General features: G+C 42.5%; 1 protein-coding gene across 2 annotated transcripts in view; it reads right to left on the minus strand.

The window, feature by feature from the left end:
* Window positions 1–966: 966 nt before the first annotated feature.
* Window positions 967–19,219, minus strand: part of LOC144781921 (sphingolipid delta(4)-desaturase/C4-monooxygenase DES2-like) — a 167,349-nt gene continuing 149,096 nt past the window's right edge. Inside the window, exons 3-4 of one of the 2 annotated variants that reach the window (XR_013601091.1) lie at window positions 3,055–4,600; window positions 967–2,755 (exon numbers count right to left, since the gene is read on the minus strand). Coding sequence is in view for 1 of the 2 variants with exons in the window: in XM_078661006.1 (XP_078517132.1) it covers window positions 4,454–4,600 (147 nt within the window). In the remaining variant the exon portion in view is untranslated. Of the gene's footprint in view, window positions 2,756–2,991; window positions 4,601–19,219 lie in introns of those variants that run through there. The other variant, XM_078661006.1, reaches the window with a different exon arrangement.

Below are 19,219 nucleotides of genomic sequence, written 5' to 3' on the forward strand. Positions count from 1 at the left end.
AAAGCAATCCCTACCAACACCTGCCGCCTTAAGACCATCTTTCAATTCCCTGAATAAATTTTTTTCTGCTGCCTTCAAACCGATTTGAGTTCAAGTGAGCAGCTGGTACATAATCATGCAAGTAAGCATAAAAGTTTTTTTATTGCGCAATTAATTAAAATCATTGCAATGTACACACACTAGGTTGACCATTACGTATTAAAGGTGAAGAAATGCACAGAACAGTTAAAAAAAAAAAAGTAAATTAATAAAAAAGACGTACCATAGTGTCACCAGGAGATGTGGAAAATCAGGCTGGGTCAGAAATCAGATTAGGGGAATTAATGTCTAGGATAAACTTAACAAAACGGGCCGCCAACTGCGGCGAGTCTCCCCTCATGCAAGCGTCTAGTGCTTCCTGGCAGGTCCTGATGTTAAGAAGAAACCAAATAGGACGCAACCAGAAGTTTCTTTGGATTCGGAGTTTTTGGAAAATGCACAGTATGTGAATAAGGTTTTCCTCCTTCTGCTTGCAAAAGCGGCATCGAGAGGATGCCTCTTTCCTGTACCCCTGGCCAAACTTGTATGCCATCAGCGGGATTAAACCAAAACAAAATCGCATTAATTGAAGTTTTATGTGAACTTTCATGGGAGCTGCCAGATATGGCGGAAGAATTTTCTGGTTGTATAATTTTGAAACCCAGGGGCCATGGAAGAGCTGAGCGACCCGTTGCTCGTCGTGGTCGCTTGATAGAATTTTTGCTTGTTTGGTTAGAAGATTTGTTTTCGCCGCAATGGGCAAAAATCATGTAATCATGCTACTGCTGCAACCTTACTCTTTGAAATAAGGGAATGCAACTAGAGGTAAATCACCTTAAAACATATGGTGTAGAAATCCCCATAAGCAAGTGTGTGAAGTTTGTTGTTTTTGAAAAAGGGGTGATGTGTGTTTTTTACTCTAATTTGGAATATATAGACATCCACACATTGTAGCAGTACAGATATATTTATTTATAAACATATTACATTTCACAAAAATACCTCCATTTAGCAAAATATATTTATACATATATTTTAAAACAAATTACAATGAAATAAAGTTATACACCTTGCAAGGCCCAGTAGGCTCATGCTGAAATCCCAGGCTGGTATTCATTCCTCCTTAAGGATTTTCAGCACTCATTGCTCTAGCCACAATTATATCTCACTTTATCATTTCACATGACAGTACAGCTTTCGTCTAGCTGTATGATGATTGCATTCATCCGAAAAAACCCAATTATCCCTTTTTTGGGGCACACTATATCTCAGCCTTGAATGTAGTCCTTCAAGGAATCACACATTCTGTTGGCACTGTTGTTAGGTTTCTCAACAGGGTTGTGTTCATTTCAGTATTTGTCCTTCATTATTTGTATGTTTAAAGGTGAGGCTACACTGTTCACCTTCCGTTTTATGAACCAAGTAGCATCACATTAAAATTACTTCTCCCAAATCCACATGAACAATGCAATGTCCATTATATGATGTTTTGCCACAGTATAAACATAAACACTGTACGCAGTGGGATCAGGAATGTTTCAGCAGATTCAAACTCAAATCATCTTCAAATATGACTGGAAATAGTCTTCTTTCCCACATGACCCAACATGCACAGACCTCTGCATTGTGCAAGCTCTGGGCTGGATTTTAATGCATGTTAATATTTCAGATGTGCAAACATTATGAGTCTGCAGTGGTTTAATATCATTTTAAGAAAGAAAACTAGACCAAATCAATTGCTGTCCGAACAGAAAGGTCCCCTCTGAGTATAAGTCATCTGGCATGCTTTACGTCAATAAGAGTTAGGGATGTGTACAAGCTTCTACCCCCATCTTGACCTCTGGTACTCCTGGCACATCTCTTTTCTATCTTAGTTCTCTGGAGTCGTGAAGGCAGAATTTAGAACAGAAATCAGACAGGGCTATAAGAGCCCAGTTCACTCTTTGTAGATTATATACATTACTCTTCCCTTAGTCCACAGTAATTAACAAAGGGATGTAAAGGGACTAAGAGTGGTTCTAGGGAATCAACCCCTATTTTTCGTTTTTTTGATTTAGTGAAGGACAGGTGCCCTCTTCAGGCTGCTCCACAGCACTGTGTTGTCATTTACTGTTGAAGTGTGTAAGAAACCACTTCTATGATAGCTAGAATATTGAAGAGAAGTCTCTACTGCTCTCCAAACCAGTTGTAGAACACATGGTGTGGTACAAGTGAGGATATGCCTCAGTGACCAGTGTCTCTTTGAAGTGCAAAGAGATATGTTATCAGAGGAAAAACGTGAGATGTCTTCAGTCTCTGAGATTTGAATGGTTTACAGAAGAGAAACAGGAACATTAAGAAAGCTGCATAGCTAAAACTCTTTATATGTTAGTCACACAGATTGTAGTGTGAAACAAATTACCTTTATATAGTCAGCTCAAGGTGCAGAAGAGTTTGAACATTCATACGGGTCACCTTCCTGTGTAATAAATGACATTTCGACCTCTACATTGGAAATACAGAATTTCCAGGGTGAGTTACACTTCGACATACAAAGTCGCCCATGAGTAGGACTTTTTCATTTGAATAAGTGTAGATGGCTGAGGGGGATAAAAAACTGGGATGGGCAGCAGATATGTGGAAGTTATGTACATACTCACAAAAACATCCTTTGGGGCACTCACAAACATTTGCTTGTGATTTATTGCACTTATGCACACATTTAAACCCCAAAAGATGGATCTTAGTGCAGTGGCGGCTCCTCGAGGGAGTGCTGCAGGGCGATGCTGCGGGGGAGGGACAGAGTGGGGGGTAGTAAACTACGGAATGCGGCCAAACGGAGTTGTGTATATAAATAAATAAATAAAACGAATTACATTGCGCGCTGTATCGCCGATTTGGCGTTGCAGCGCCCGCGATGTAATTCGTTTTATTTATTTATTTATATACACAACTCTGTCGTGTTGCATTCCTGAGTTTACTACCGCCCCACCCTGCCCCTCCCCCTCCCCGCCTCACCGCCTCGCAGTACTCCCTCGAGGAGCCGCCACTGCTTACTTGTTTAGTAGATTAAAAGGACAAACAGAACTGAAAAGTGATTTCTGTGCAGGTGTGTCTCTTCTAGTTAAAAAAGGGCAAAGATGATGGCGAGAAAATGGATTTTGAACATATTTTCTCACTTCCATCGCTGTTGCCTTTTTAAGCATGTTTGGATCTAGTCAGATGCAGGGGTGTCAAGAAAACTGTGGCCCCAAAATAAGGCATATATATCTGAAAGCATGGTTAGGGGCCGTGATATCGCCTTATGCCCTTCTAAAATATGAAGCCTTGTAAGACACAAGTCGTTGAGTGTTTGACCCCAAATGCTATATCTCATGGTTGCACCGTTCAGCCATGAGTACTGAAGGAAATGAAATATTTACATGAGGTGATGATGAACAGAAACTGGTATTACCACTTTCTGGTTTCCCAGTTAATGTTTGTTTTAGCAAGTAAAAGTATTAAAGTCACATTTCTTTGGAATAAAGATTTAGTATCCTCCTAATGATAGATTTTGAAAAAATATTATTATATTTGTTTTGTTTTAAGTAAAAAAAAACTATCGTTTTTATATATTGAATTATATGAAAGTTGTCATTGACATATAATGTGTATTTGAAAGTGTACAATAAATATTTGAAATGCAGATATATATGTAAGAGGCAAGTGCTGCAAAGAAACCAAAGCTTTGCAAGCTCTCGTAGAAAAAATAATACCTGAGAAAATGGGTGTTTGAATTTGGGCAGCGTTCCCGCTATTCACTTAAAGAAGTCTTTAAGAAAATTTTAAAGGAAAATAAAGTCGACAAAAAATAGGTCCTGTTGGGAAAAAAAACCCTGCAGCATCTATTTTTGCAACAGTACTACTCATCCAAATAAAGTTTTGGCACAAAAATTCTCCTGCTTGCATTTTTTTTTTGTTGCTGTGTTAAACGCTGCTAGGTGATATATTGGACAAGCGCCACACGCGTTGCAATTTAACAAAGTTGAGAACTCCTCACATCCATGTTGGTGAAAATTGTCCCACTTACCTCAACATTCATTTAGAATATATTAATACAATGTTGCCAGTTTAGTGTAGGACTTCAAACCTTGGTTTGGCGCAGTGCATACAGAGAGAAAACATCACAATCTCTTAGTGTCAGAAGAGAGAGACACATTTTAGAAACCCTGATATAAAGTATTTCGACTGAAAATAAGTCAGCCTCTGGGTTACTTCAATTATTATTAGTAACCCATTGATTAATTTTGCTGATTGCGCTCCTGTTGATATGTCTTTTTTTTAACCACTGTGAAAGGCGGTCTCTTAAATTAATTAATTCGAACATTTACAAGCAGACTTCAGGTGCACCAGTTGGATGTGATGTTGTTGTTTAACTTTACTCCCCGTGCGAAGAATTTCTGTCCTTTTCCAAATTTTACTCCTCCTTCTTCACCAGTTCACATTCTCTCTTGACGCGCGAAAAGGGGCCCAAGGATTCGCAAAAGACAAAATCCCAAAGGACTTGAGCCCATGAGATGTGCTGGGGCAGGTTGTCGTAATATTCTGCAGCGATCCTCTTCACCTAATAAGAAAGTAACGCAGAATTAAATATACGTGGTCAGGGTAATACAAAGAAAAGTCAAAAGCAAACACTTCAGAAAAGCCAATGAGAGCTACTAGCAATTTTTGAAGATCCACCTTGGTCAAATAAACTCTATAGTACACTTGGGCCCTAAATCCAATTTCAATGCAAACTCCAATTTGCACCCAATTTCGTAGTGGGTGCTATTTTCTCATGAGTTAATTTCACATGTGCTATTAGCCCACGGGCAAATGACTTACCCTATGCTGACAAGTGTTCAGTAGATAAAACTAAGCAAAAATCGTTTTGAGCTAATAGAAAAAAATCTCTTGTCCATTCTACGTGGCCAAATCCGAATTACACGCTATCTACCAACACGATTATCATCAGATGTTAACTGCGATAAACCTATGAACCAATTTCGCAGGATATGTAATTGGCAAATGGGCAAATAACACTTGTGTAATTAGTGCATAGGTAGATACCACCCGACTTTGAATCCAGTTTCAGGTGAAGGCAGGAATCTGCATCCAAAAAGCAATTGGTTCCTCAGCTGTACTTAGGGCCTAAGAGGGACCTATGTTCACATAATGTGATAAGACTTGGGATTGTTCAAATGTAGAGGTGTATTTTTAGTGTGCCATACCATGATGGGAGCAGCTTACCCAACCCATCTTGCGTAGCTTCATGAAGCCACACGTGTCACATCAGAATTCTGACAGCTGAGCAGTGCTACTGTACCAAGAGAACTGACCTCCTGGGCCCAGTTTTTCCATTTCTTCCTTTGTGTTTGCCTTTCTCATTCATTTTCTGGTATGCATGAGCATTCTCCTTTCTGATCTGCTTTGTTGCAAAGAGATGGGTTTGACTGATCTAGGCCCATGTTAATGGCAGTAAGGGTACGGCATACGAGTGCAAGCAGGAGTGGGGGAGAGCACAATGTGTGTGTGTGCATGTGTGCACATGCACACATGTGTGAAGACAGCAGAATTAAATGAGGCGGGCCTGATCAGTCATATTGTGGCAGTAGTATGCTAACCATTTTGTGTTTCTTCATAGCTGTGCCCGGTACGAGCCACCCTAAGCTTTAAGGCTATGGCTTACCAGCATTTTGTAGTCTTCAGACATGTGATAGACTTGGGGCAGAACCCCCTGGCCAAACCTCTTAAACAGTATCTATGGAGGCAAGGTGCAAAGGACTGAAAGTATTAAAAATTGCAGGTTAATATTTTGTGGGGAATGGTGTTTTCTTTTTCCTAATAGTTCCTTCCACTTTTGATTTCCTAAATTGGGCCACCAAGGTGATGGATTTGGAAGTAAGCACAGCAAAAGAGATCAGAATCACTTTTATCTGTGCTGAGTGTGTGTGGTAACCAAGGCTTTAGCCAATTTCTTGGTCATGAAAAGGTTATTTCTAGTGTATTTAGGGAAAGCTCTAAATGTAGAAATGCCACTATGGGACTGAAAAACTCCTGTATTTTAGATTGAGTGCTAGATGAAGCACTCATGCCCCATGTGAGGGAGTGGTAGGATGAGTGAGGGATCCTATGGTAATAGGAGTATAAGAATTTTCTTTCGAAAGGCAAAGGCGGAATACAACATACAAAAAGGTTATTGAAGCTTGGTATGATCCTCTATTTTCTGTAAATTTGTTAAACAGTGTGCGAGAATTGAGCCCTTATTAAAACAGATATTAAAATCTCTGAGCACTATTAACTAATTAACCTAAGTTCTGAGGCCAGATGTACGACCATGACAATTTGCAACTCACAAATTGCGCTTGATTGCGTGTCGCAACTTGCGAGTCGCAAAATGCCATGTACAACAGTGTCTGAGAGACTATTTGCGATTCCCAATGGGGTTGCAAATTGCATGCCTCATTAGTATTCATGAGGCACTTGCAATTTGCGACCCCATTGGGAATGGCTGTCCCTCCCAGTAGGGTGACCCGAGTTTTAAAGCAAAAACAAAAAACAGGACATTTCCCAAAAATAGAAGAACTGCAATTTTACTTTAACATAGTGCACAGAATGACACTGCTCCTTAGCAGAAAATTACAGAAAAGGCAGTAAGCTGACCCTCTTAAAAAACCAGGACATGAGCTCAATTTCCTGAAATCTGCCGGGACAGCTGTCAAAAAAACTGGACTCTCCGGGCAAATCCGGCACGCCTGGTCACCCTACCTCCCAGGGATGGTGGCCTGCTGGGCTCAGCAGACCTCCATGTCTGGGACTGCTTTTAAATAAAGCAGTTTTTTTTTATAAAATGCAGCCAGTTTTCCTTAAAGGAAAACGGGATGCATTTAAAAAAACAAAATGAAACGTTTTCATTTATTTTTTTAAGGGCAGGTAGTGGTCTCTGGGACCACTGCCTGCTCCTAAAAAATATTTCCCCTGCATTTGCAAAGGGGAAGGGGTCCCCATTTGCAAGTGCATTATCACCCTCTTGAAGAGGGCGGTAAATTGCAAGTGTTTTGCGGGCGCAATTGCGGGTTCAAAACATTCATACATGGGGTAGAGAGTCGACCTTGAAACGCCCCTGCCTAATAGCGAGTCGCAATTCCTATTTAGTCAGTAGCATAAAAATTGTGACTCGCTAAATAAGAATTGTAAATGGCTCTAATTGTTTTGACATGCGCATCACGGGTCGCTAACTCATTTGCGCATGCAATTTAGGGTCGTACATCTTGCCCTAAATAATGCCAAACCCAGTGGGAGAGCATGAATTCTCAACGTAACAACTCCCTGGGTAGTGGAAGGAGGCTGTTTAAGAAAGACTATACTTTGGGTTGTCATACCGTGAGAGACAATAGAATGTCTAATATTTTAAGGCTTTGGTACCCTAAATTACTACTTCTCCTCCTTCCACTACCAGTCAAGTCCCTCAATTTTTACGCCTGGGGCTGGATCACTAAACATTTTTGACTGGCGATAAATCACATTATGGTTGGGAAGTTAGGGTAATGCTTTGTACAAACATTTTCTACTACCTTATTAAGACAGTAGCTTTCTGATGGTGGTACAATGTGACAAAAATTTATGCGTTTATTTGCTGCTTACAATTTTGTAGTGGTTGGGAAATGTTCAGTTGTTTTTTCGTCTGATGAATTTCTGTATCACATTATTGCAATGTGATGTAGTTGTGTTTTGCTGTGGTTGCTGTGTCATCTTTCCACTGTTTTTATGTGTTATGTTATGTTTTAATTGTGTTGTTGTGTTCCTTGTGTACGTTATTGTGTTATGTTCTGTTGTTTAACTTAGATATGTCGAAAAAGGCTATGTTTTTAGCCCACAGCAGCACGTCTTTAAATTTCGTGTGACAAGCAACAATTTACCACCGACTAAGCTGGTACATTTTTACTCCACCAGCCCATCAACTGTTTGGGACACCGGTCCGACCAAAACAATGCCAGAAACCATCTGTTAAATTAGCACTGAGAGAGCTTACTTTATCTAATGTAGTCTTTGGCAGCGCAAAGAAAACAACAAGCTTCAAATTTGGAAAGATTGTCACCGCCTTTTGTCTCACCCGAAACTGTTTACGCAGCTGCTAAAAAAAGGTATCATGCTAATACATGAGAACTGATTCAGTTTAGGGTGTTACATAAAAAGGATTAGCCAGGCACAAAAACAAAGGCCACCTTCCTGAAGGAGCAAACATGTTTGGCAAAGCGAGAAAACGAGTTTGGCAAGTTACACACCCGTGTTGATAACGTTTTCAGTCTCAATAAATTAATCGAGAGATCCAGTCGTATCTTGTTTTTAAGCTAAATCTGCCGGAAGAATCCCAGCGGGTGTCAACACTTCACTTGACTGCCGCCAGGCCTCCCCGTTTAGCAGTAGTTTTCGACGCCATCACAGCTCACAGGACAAATGGGGCTAAAAAAACATATCTGTTCCACAACTTATTCTCCAGACACTTTTCCAAACGCGACAGTACATTTACATACCGCAAGGCGACCCATGATGGGGAGACCATTGTCAGCATGATATGAGTATTTAGCCTTTAGAAATGACGAGGGATTAACATTTATGGACCGTTACGCAACACTAGTCCACGCGAAAGTACAAGGAGGGGGGGTACAATCCATTTTGTTCACAAACTGCGAGGACTAGGCTCACCTGCCAGCGACGTAGCAACGATTTAATTGCTCTAATAGAGTCTAATTAATAAAAGCGCGGTAAATGGGAACCCACTTCCAGGCTGAAACTAAAAATAGATAAAACTGCTGTGGAGTGGTCCATTCACACCACTAGGCCCCACTGCGGCCGCGCCTGCTTAACTTTAATAGCTACAACGCCCTTGTTCGTTGCGCATGTACTTGGTTTTTCGTAGAAGATAGTCTCATATCAGGAGAAACTGGAAGATATAATAATTTGCCCCGGAGCGTGCACTGTGGTCAGACGCACACTTACGGCGTCGTTAGAAACGATTTTATGTTTATTGACAAACCAGCTGTGTCACTGGTTTATAAATAGACTTCTGTCACAATAGGTTTGTGTTTTTTATTCCACAGCCAGTGACCTAACCAGCAGAGCCGGCCCTGGAAATGTTGCTAGACTAGCCCAAGGGGTGGGAAGGGGGCGCCCCCTGCCCCGCCCCAGTGGCGTAGCAAGGTTAGGTGGTACCCGATGCGGAAAATGACAAAATGGCAAAAATATGTTTAGGACACATTTTTTTTACCCCCCTCAGTGATGACACTTGTCACCCCCGGCTTGACAAAGTGGCAAAAATATGTGTTTAGAACATATTTTTTTGCCATTTTATCACCCACCTCAGTGATGACACCCGGGGTGTCCCGCACCAACCGACCCCCCCCCTTTCCTACGCTACTGCCCCGCCCCATTATCTTTTGTATGTGCCGGCCTCGCTGACTGGATAAACGCCCAGTGCCCACTTGCCAGTCCTGCTCTGCATCAGACCGTGTGTCCTCTGTCATCATGTAAACATTCTTCAGAGAAAACACTAACTTTTGCAATGGTGCCAGCTGCTGCCATGCTAAAACAGATCACTTTAAGTGCTCACTTTCGAGACTGCTAGATTTGCACCGTGAGTGCTTGAATGTGAGAATGAATTAAAAGCTGGAATGACCACCTAAACAGACGACGCATGGATGAATGGGCGGCTGGGTGAATGGGAGATTGGGTGAATGAATACAAAGGTGTTACAGTATGCAATGAAGCAAGAGCAGTGTAGACTGGCACAGTTGAGGTTTGGGGGTAAAGAAAGATTAGTGCCAGGGGCCAAGAGTAGTTTTGAGGCACAATATGTGTGGGAGAGGCAATGTCTATGGTAAGGTGCACAGAGGGGAAAAACACAACCTTATAAACAAGCACTGGCGTTGCCAATAGGTCTCGCAGTAGGAAAGTTGGAGCTATTGGCTTTGTAAATGACATTTTATATTTATGTTTTGTGATTTACAATGCCAATACTTTTAACTTTAGCAAATGTGACACTTTTAGCATTTGTAATGCCACATGTTTTGTATTGACGTGACTTAGATGTATTGATATTACAAATAACAATGGCTTTTAATTTTTTTAAATAATTAATACTTAAATAAAAGTGATTGTAATTTATAATGGCAATAGCTTAAACTTTTGTAAATAACTTTTGTGAAGATTATGTTCAGTGACGAAAATCCAAGAACAGAAGTGAAATATTAACATTTTTTTGTGACATTTGTAATAAAGTTTGAAACATTGAGAGAACATATTTGAACCAGTGATGCTGTGGTGGTGCTGAGTGATGCTGTGGTTGCGATGAGCGATGCTGTGGTTGCGCTGGGTGATGCTGTATTTGCACTGAGTGATGCTGTGGTTGCGCTGAGTGATGCTGTGGTTGAGCTGAGTGGTGCTGTGGTGGTGCTGAGTGGTGCTGTGGTGGTGCTGAGTGGTGCTGTGGTGGTGCTGAGTGGTGCTTTGGTGGTGCTGAGTGGTGCTGTGTTGGTGCTGAGGGATGCTGTGTTGGTGCTGAGTGATGCTGTGGTGGTGCTGAGTGATGCTGTGGTGGTGTTGAGTGATGCTGTGGTGGTGCTGAGTAATGCTGTGGTGGTGCTGAGTGATGCTGTGGTGGTGCGGAGTGGTGCTGTGGTGGTGCTGAGTGGTGCTGAGTGATGCTGTGGTGGTGCTGAGTGATAATGTGGTGGTGCTGAGTGGTGTAAGAAAGAGAGTGAAAGAGAAAGGTTAAAAGCATGTGAGAGATCAAGTGGAAATGAAGAAAGCGAGTAAGAGATACAGGGAGAGGAAAAGCGAGGGTGAAGGGGAGGTGTGTGTGTGCATTCGTAAAATAAAGATAGTGGCAGTCTAATAGTGGGAAAGCATGAAATACAGCTCTAAACTAACGCAAAAGGACTAACAGTTGTAAATAAGAGGTTGGGCTGGGCAGAAATGCGAGTCACGGCCTGGCGGCACATGAGCCAATACGTGCAAATATGGCACTTGAAAAGGGCTAAGAATGTTTACAAATCTGGCCAGGTCATCTTGGAGGAGAGTGGCACTTTATAGTGCAAAGAAAGCCCTTCTGCCATGAAACGAACATTACACAACATTAGACGCACATGACATCAATTGTGCCTATCTGAAAACATCGTTCGATTGCGTCAACCAAACAGCTGTGTTGTAACAAATAACTGCGCAGATCATGGTTTTTTAGTAAAATTAAAACATATTTTGTGCTATTCGAACAGGTTTAAACAGAGAGCAGAGAAAGGTCGGGAAAACGATGAGTGAGAGAAGGAAGAAAGGCATGGACACAGAGATCAAGAAGGCTGCGAGTGGGAGAGAGAAAGGTGGGGGTGAAAGGCTCAGAGTGGATGTGGGGGGGGGACAGTGGGCGTGAGAAAGAGTCTAAGGCGGAGTGCGAGCGGTTTGCAAGGCCACGAAAGATAGTGTTTTTGAGAAAGTGAGATTGAAAATGAGTAAGAAAGAGAGTGAAAGAGAAAGGTTAAAAGCATGTGAGAGATTAAGTGGAAATGAAGAAAGCGAGTAAGAGATACAGGGAGAGGAAAAGCGAGGGTGAAGGGGAGGTGTGTGTGTGCATTCGTAAAATAAAGATAGTGGCAGTCTAAGAGTGGGAAAGCATGAAATACAGCTCTAAACTAACGCAAAAGGACTAACAGTTGTAAAGAAGAGGTTGGGCTGGGCAGAAATGCGAGTCACGGCCTGGCGGCCGTGAAGTGTGAAGCAGTGGGCGGGGAGGCAGGAGCAAATGGTGAGGGGAGCCTTTGAAGAGCAAGGCAGGGGGGTTGAAGCACGTTCACGAGCAAGTGCACTTCTACAAATCCGCATCGTGAACTCAGCTTTCTGGTTTGACTGCAATAGGTCTCTCTGCGAGACCTAAAAACATAGAAAAGGGTAGCGAAGAGAAAAGGAGGCTGGCAGAAGACAAACTACGGGTAAAATAAACAAGCATAACGCGGCAATAAATGGCAGGCACTGAAACGGAAGAGAAGAGCAAAAGAAACGTGCTGGAAGCCGTGAATCAAGGTGGGGGCCTGAAGCAGTGGAGTGGGAGAGGTGAGTGGGAGAGGTGAGGGGGGAGTCACGGGGAGATTAAGGGACAGAAGGCAAGCAGATTTGCAGACCTGATGAGCGAGGAGGGGGTGCGAGGGATGAATGAGGATGGGGTAGCAGGGGAGGGAACACGGCCTGGGGGAAGCTGGCTGGGGAGGGGGAGGAGAAATCCAAGTAAGGCTGTGTGCGGGGAGAGAGAGGGGAGGTGCTGGGGAACAGATGGCCGTGAAAGTTTATGGCCCAAAAGCGCGTGCCTGTGGCCACGTGAACTCGAAGAAAACCGCACCAAAAAACCCTTGGTTTGACGAGTATTTTGACCACTAGAATTCTAAATGGGGCACTACTTGACCCAATTTTATATAGCAGAGGTGTGCATCAGTGTAGGTCCTTGAGAGCCAAATCCATGGCAAATGTTCATAATATCCGCCACGTGCCTGTTAAGGATTTTAAATTCATTGTATGTGTAACGATCTTACAAGGATAGCTTGAAAACCTTGCAAGGAGCCTGCCATCCTCAAATTGAGTTGGGCATGCTTACGGCATAGGTAGCAATGGTACTCATACTAGAGGCTAGAGCATGGCACTTATGGTGATTAGCACACAGTGCATAGGTCAATCTCCCCTTGGTCACTGTAGCACCAGTCAGATTCACAAACAACAACCCACACATTGCAATGCAAGAAACACCTTTACATGGGAAAATATCATCAAGATCATGGTGGGTTTCACAACAGTAAAGACCACAAACCATGCAAGGTAGGTCATGCTGCATATGAAGCACCATGGAAAAGAGGAACAGTGGAGCTGCTGCACAAATAAATGGAGTGTTTGAAAATAAAATAATTTTGCAAAACTGACTATCAGCACACACGGTTTTAAAGTATTTGCATTGACCTAGGCGCGTATGAGCTCTAGAGGCTCAGAGCACCTGCTGCAACCTGCAATGGAAGAAGAAGACTGACTGGAGTATGAACATAGCTGTGGTTGGCAGAAACAGTCTTAGAGGGTTAAGGAAAATGGAAATTATCCTGAGATAGATGAAATATCTGAAGAAGCAGAGTCCTGAGCTCATTAGGGCTGGGCTCAGAATCTTCTCAAGGGGACCAGGTGCTTTATGTTAGCTTCTTGATGTGTCTCAATGGTGTATCCGATGATCACATAATTAAAGTACACAGTGAGCGACAGAGGCTGTGAAGATCAGCACTAGCCGGGTTACAAATAGAGTTGTCATACTATCAGAAATCTATCAGCTCCACCGGTATTTAGAAACCAACCCAGGTTAAAGAAAATCATGAGAATCATGATTGGCCGGGAATTTTTCCTTTTGGAATGTAAACTGAAAGCAACAAACATGGAATGAAAACCCACCAAAAGAATTCTAATGCTTCTAAATTATTCCTAAATTTGTTGTAAAGCAAAGTCCAAATTGTTGTGTTAAAATGGATTTAGTGGGTTTTTCACAAACTGCAATTTAGGCCCTACCAGAAATCCCAAAATATTAGTGGATTATCTTTTCTGTTTAGTCTTTTAGTCTTCCGACGGCGTATACCCCGGAAGACTAAACAGAAAATATAAAAGTGGATAAGCAGACCGACAGAAGAGACCGATCTTGAAAGGAGGAAATATTGACGAACAAGAGTCATCTCTTTGGGCAACCCTCTGGTGGAGTGCCTTTTTCAATTTCAGTTCAGCTCTTACAACATCCATTGTGAAGTGGGTGCTCTTTCATGCACGGGTCATCCATGCACACAATACCTGAGAGACTTGGAGCTGGACTTTGCAATGGTGGCAAAAGCCTGGAGTTTTGGAAGTAGCTGATGGAAGCGTAGAATCTGATTGTGGCAAATAGGAGGATTGTCCTGATCCTGATTGCATGTTGTATCATATAGACTGAAGAAACAACAGATTCACCCCAGAATGCATGAGCAGGACCTCAACTGTTTTCAAGGAGGGCTGTAAAGGATCCAAATGGTAAAGAAGACGTCTGTCCTTGTATACCACTCCATTTCCTAACCGTCTAGCTTTCAAGGTCTTGCTCAGTAGGCTGTTTAGTCAAAAGGCCTTTGGCGCGCAATGTTTTGCATCCCATAATTAGGAGGGTAAAAGCAAAAACTACAGTTCCCAAGATGCAGCGTGCTGGTCTAGGACTTGTTGATTGCCAGCTCTGTCTTTATCCGAAGGTGGATTGTAGAGTTCCAAGACCCATCTCAGAGTATGGTTCAGAAAGAGCCCCAGATATTTCCCAGGCATGTATTTTCAGTCTACTTTTTTTAGGCACCCGTTTTCAATTTAAATAATACAATACATTATACTCGCTGAAATGCTACTCTATTTTTATTTTGCCTGTATTATTAATACAAACATGTTGCTTGAAAAATGTCCTAATGCCTGCAGCAGTTTTAGGGAAACGTATTGCACGAGTACACTCAAATGTGCGCCCCATTCAGAAGTCATTTATGTACACGTGGAATAGAATACTAAGCATACAACTGCAGCTTGTGATTTGAATTTAAAAAGACTGTTTGAGAAGGGCGGTGGAGACAGCTGCAAGGCTCAGAGTTGCTCATCCACCCCAAGAAACGGTATCATTAGACATAAAATTCAAGGAAGGCTGATGTATTTATTTTGTATGTTGAGCCATGTAAAAGCAAACATAAAAAAAGTCACCTATTTGATTGATGTCTAATAAAATATCATTGCAACTTAAAATAAGTTTAACAATACCAACATGCCTGATTTTGGTTGCTTGCCTTTTGGCTTTGTCAATACTTGCTTTGTTTTGTCATATTATGCTTTGTAAAGAGTTATTGATGAGGGAACCACTGGGCCTCACAGATATATAAAAAAATCTGGTAGAAAGCACACATTGCCATAGTAATTTCTGCCACTGAAGGCTACAACTTTGTGTGAGGATGTGCACTCTGAGAAAGAGCAGATTGCCCTCACTTACTGTGAAGTTAGCCAATAGCTGGATTCAATCAATCAATCAGGCGTTTGTTGAGCGCGACTACTCATCCATAAGGGTCTCAAGGAGCTGGGGGTGGGAGGGTGCAGGTTCTAGTCCATCAAGGAGGGGGTCCGTCGAAGAGCCACGTTTTGAGGTTTCTTGCAAAGATGGGGAGCTATGTTGTCTGTCTGAGGTGGAGCGGGAGGGTGTTCCAGGCTCTGGCTGCGAGGAAGAAGGAGCGGCCTCCCAATCTGGTCTTTCTGGTGCGGGGGACCACGGAGTAGGAGAGCTGAGCTGATCGCAGGGTCCTTTGGGGTGCGTGGAATTTGAGTCGGCTGTTCAGGTATGCTGGTCAGGTGTCGTGGAGGGCCTTGTCTGCGTGGGTGAGCATATTGAAGGTGACTCTATCCTTGATGGGGAGCCAGTGGAGTGTGCACAAGTGCTGTGAGATGTGGCAGTGTCTTGGCAGGTTGAGGACCAGTCTTGCACTGGTGTTCTGGATGTTCTGGGGCTTGGGGTGGGGTTTTTGTTTATTCCGGCGTAGAGTGCGTTGCCATAGTCGAATCTGCTGGAGACCAGGGGGTGAGTGACGGTCTTTCTGTGTTCGAGGGGGATCCATTTGAAGGTCTTACAAAGGAGGCGGAGGGTGTGGAAGCAGGAGGACAAGACGGAGTTGATCTGGGGTTCCATTTTGATCTCAGAGTCCAGGATGATTTCCAGGTTTCATGTGTGGTCCGTAGGGGTGGGTGGGCTTCTGAGGGCGTGGGCCCACCAGGTGTCATTCTAGGCATTGGGGTTTGGGCCCATGATGAGTACTTCTGTTTTGTTGGTGTTTAGTTGTTGGCAGCTGTTTTTCATCCATTTGGCGACGGCTTCCATGCCTTCTCGAAAGTTGTGTCCGGCGGTGTTGGGTTCGTTGGATAGGGAGAGGATGAGTTAGGTGGGCTGACCCATTGCGCCATGCTGGGTGGGTGGAAGAAAAATGTTAATGAAACAGCAACAGGCCTATGGATTATAAGGGCGATCTGAAAGTCCCTATAACGTAATATAAATATCATTTTAATAAAATCAAAGGGTATTAACTAATGCTAGACCTAAAACTCAAAAGCCTCTGACTAAATTGTGAAGATGAGCTCTACATAGGGTTATTTACCTGATATACATTGGGCTGTTGCCTATATTAGGATGAAGCGTTTATGAATATTGAGAAGTACCAGCACGTATGCTAACAAAAAGGATTGACTGCTTCCTTATTAAGGTGCATTTACTGAAATTCTATATATTTTCAAGTTTGGCCTAGAAACACCTTTAGCTGTAGCCAGACTCATGTTTAAAAGACAGCAACATGCATTATAAAGTATTTACATAAGGGCTGGACTGGCCGTAGCAGGCATCGGGTGTTTGCCCGGGTGGCAGGACGGGTGGGTGCCAGTTTTGGGGTGGTGGAGCCGTTTTTGTTACTTAGGGCTGGTTTTGCAGCAATGCTATAATATCGCCCCCCTGTAACAAAAGTAGCAGTGCTGATGGCAGGTTTTGTTAAGCAGCAGTGCTTCACTATTTTCCAGCCGGGGTGAGGGCCGGTTCAACAGAATTGCCAGGGTTCTGCGTTGGGGTCCCAGTCCAGCCCTGATTTACATACATAGGGAAATGGGGATTGTGGTCTGCCTTCCTTTGCCAATTGTTAGTTTTCTTGTCAATCCAAAAGTGGGTCAGTCCTTACATAGTATACATTTGGTTTTAGACGGGGTGTGCAGGTTGTTTTCACTGACTTTCTCTTCGGTGGCAATTGTATTTCGTGTTTCTCTGCTACATTGTGATTAAACGTTTGTTCAGTTGAGTGGTGGCACTGAACCTGTGCACTTAAAATGAAACCCAGTAAATGCCTTTCTGCCTGTTAGTAGAGAAACTGCTATTATCCAGCATGTTTATATTTTTATTTTGCACAAGTATTTATTTGTTTTAAATGGGTTTTTATTGGAAATTCTGTTGGGCATCTTATTATTGGGAAGTGTGACATAGTGTTTTCAGTACATGTGTATAAACTTACTTTCTCCAGTGTTATTCGATTGTATTTAGGCTTGCAGCAAGTTTCTTTTTTCCCTAATGTTTACCGCTACTTTACTCAAAACACTTATTTTTCAAAGGTTTTTTATTTATCATGTTAACTGGCAGTATTGAATCCAAGAAACATGTTTAGAGATGTAGCTTACTGGCTATAACAGCTAACTTTAGACATAGGGAATCCGGATGAATCCCAGCGTTGCCTTAATCTTCTGTGTAAATTACTTAGGGTCCGATTACGAATTCATTGTTCGGACTGCCACCAGCCCGTCGGTGGTGGTTCGACCACTACATTTAAAGTATGGCGGTCGGACCGTCACCAGTCTGACGACACACCGCCAGGATCTAGGATCCCAACGGTGCTGCTGGGACTGGCAGTCGAGAATGGGGGAGGTGCCGAAACAGGCACCGCCGACCAGATTAGGACCTGCCTTTCTTCCAAGCATTTAATGGCGAGGAGCCTGCCATGAAATACTTGGCAGAAAGGCATGCAAAGGGGCCCCCAACAGAGTCCCTGGCCGAATCTCCTCGTGGGGGTGCATGTGTGGGGGGCACATATGCCCCCCCCAAAAGTGCACGGTTGTGTGTGCACTGTGTGGCATGCACGACATGAAGCATGCAATCTCGTGCACGGGCAACCTGGAGGCACAGTCATGGTGGCGGTAAGCGTTTAAGGCTCTGCTATGGGTCAAACATATCACCGCCATGACACCACCACCAAGCACCACCCGCCATTGGTTACACTCCCATTAGCCATTCACGGTCCGACGGGAAGACCCACAAACTCACAATCAGGCTCTTAATCTCGTCATTCCTATGGAAAAAATATGTAATCTCTGGCTCTCATGTAAAGCACATTAATGCCCTCAGACCAAATTTACGCAGTATAAAATTGAAAAAGAAAAGAAAACTACATACATAAAGAAGGACTAAGGAAAAGGTATTACAGTTTATGCTGTATCCTTCAGTAGTTGTTTACTTTTGCTGTACCTTTGTTTCTTTTTCCATAACACGTACAATTAATATATTTCCATTTACTAAGTAGACTTTTTGCAAAGGCATTTCAGTTACCATCCTAATTGGCAGCACCGAATTCAAGAAACACGTTTTAAAGATGTGGCCTAAAGTCTAGAGCTGTAGACTTTACTTTCGACCTGGCGAACCAGGTTCGAATCTCAGCTTCGCCTCAACATTCTGTGATTCTGGGCAAATTACTTAATCTTCCCATATCTAAGAACTCATTGCGTATCCTCTGTTTTGCACAGAAAGCAGCCACGAGTCAAGATTTTGCTATATAAAACTGCAAAAACCAAACAAAAGTTCAAACCTAATGAAAGACAAATGTAAAAGTATTACCATTTATGTTGTAATCTTCCGTTGTTGTTTACTTTGTATCAAGATAGCTCCTGACCTGTTACACTTAAAGCAGAATTCTAAGTAAAGGAATTTATTGCTGGAAATCAGACATCGTTTCTGGCACACCTGTAACATTTCTGCTCCTGTGCATCCATGTTTTTATTTTGTATTTGAAAAAATATGTAAATTTCAGGAACTTGTCTTCCTGTGACTATACTATGTCACACGTACAGCACTTATTTTGACATCGTTCCTTTGTGCCTAATGTGCTAAGGTTATATATGGTGAAAGTGCTGCTATTTAAAAATATGTGGTAGGGTTCAGCTGTTTCCTTTTTACATGACTTTGTCCCACCAGGCAATAGAGCGCACATCAAGATAACTGTTTTTAACTTTTCTCCAGGGTCACTTGTTTGAAATGGTGCTGTAATGTAAGCCAGGTTGTTTACCTTAAATTTGCACAGTTACATCATGTTCTCTCTCTCTCCCCTTCACATCTAAGATAGTGCTTTGTGCAGGTTTAATATTTAAATGTGTTGGGGTGTATATATCCTGTACATAAATCTGTTTGCTAATGTGATTTAAAGGAATTTTGTGCTGCATATTTATTTATTTTTTATGAAATTGGTGTCGAAAGAAAGCTGCTGATCGTCATAATAGAACAGTAATTATTTATTGTTATGGGCAGTTGCTAGTGTTCAGTCTGCCACATATTTCAATAAAGTATTGGTTGTTATGCCGC

This window comes from Lissotriton helveticus, chromosome 9, assembly GCF_964261635.1.
Source record: "Lissotriton helveticus chromosome 9, aLisHel1.1, whole genome shotgun sequence".
Taxonomy (NCBI): domain Eukaryota; kingdom Metazoa; phylum Chordata; class Amphibia; order Caudata; family Salamandridae; genus Lissotriton; species Lissotriton helveticus.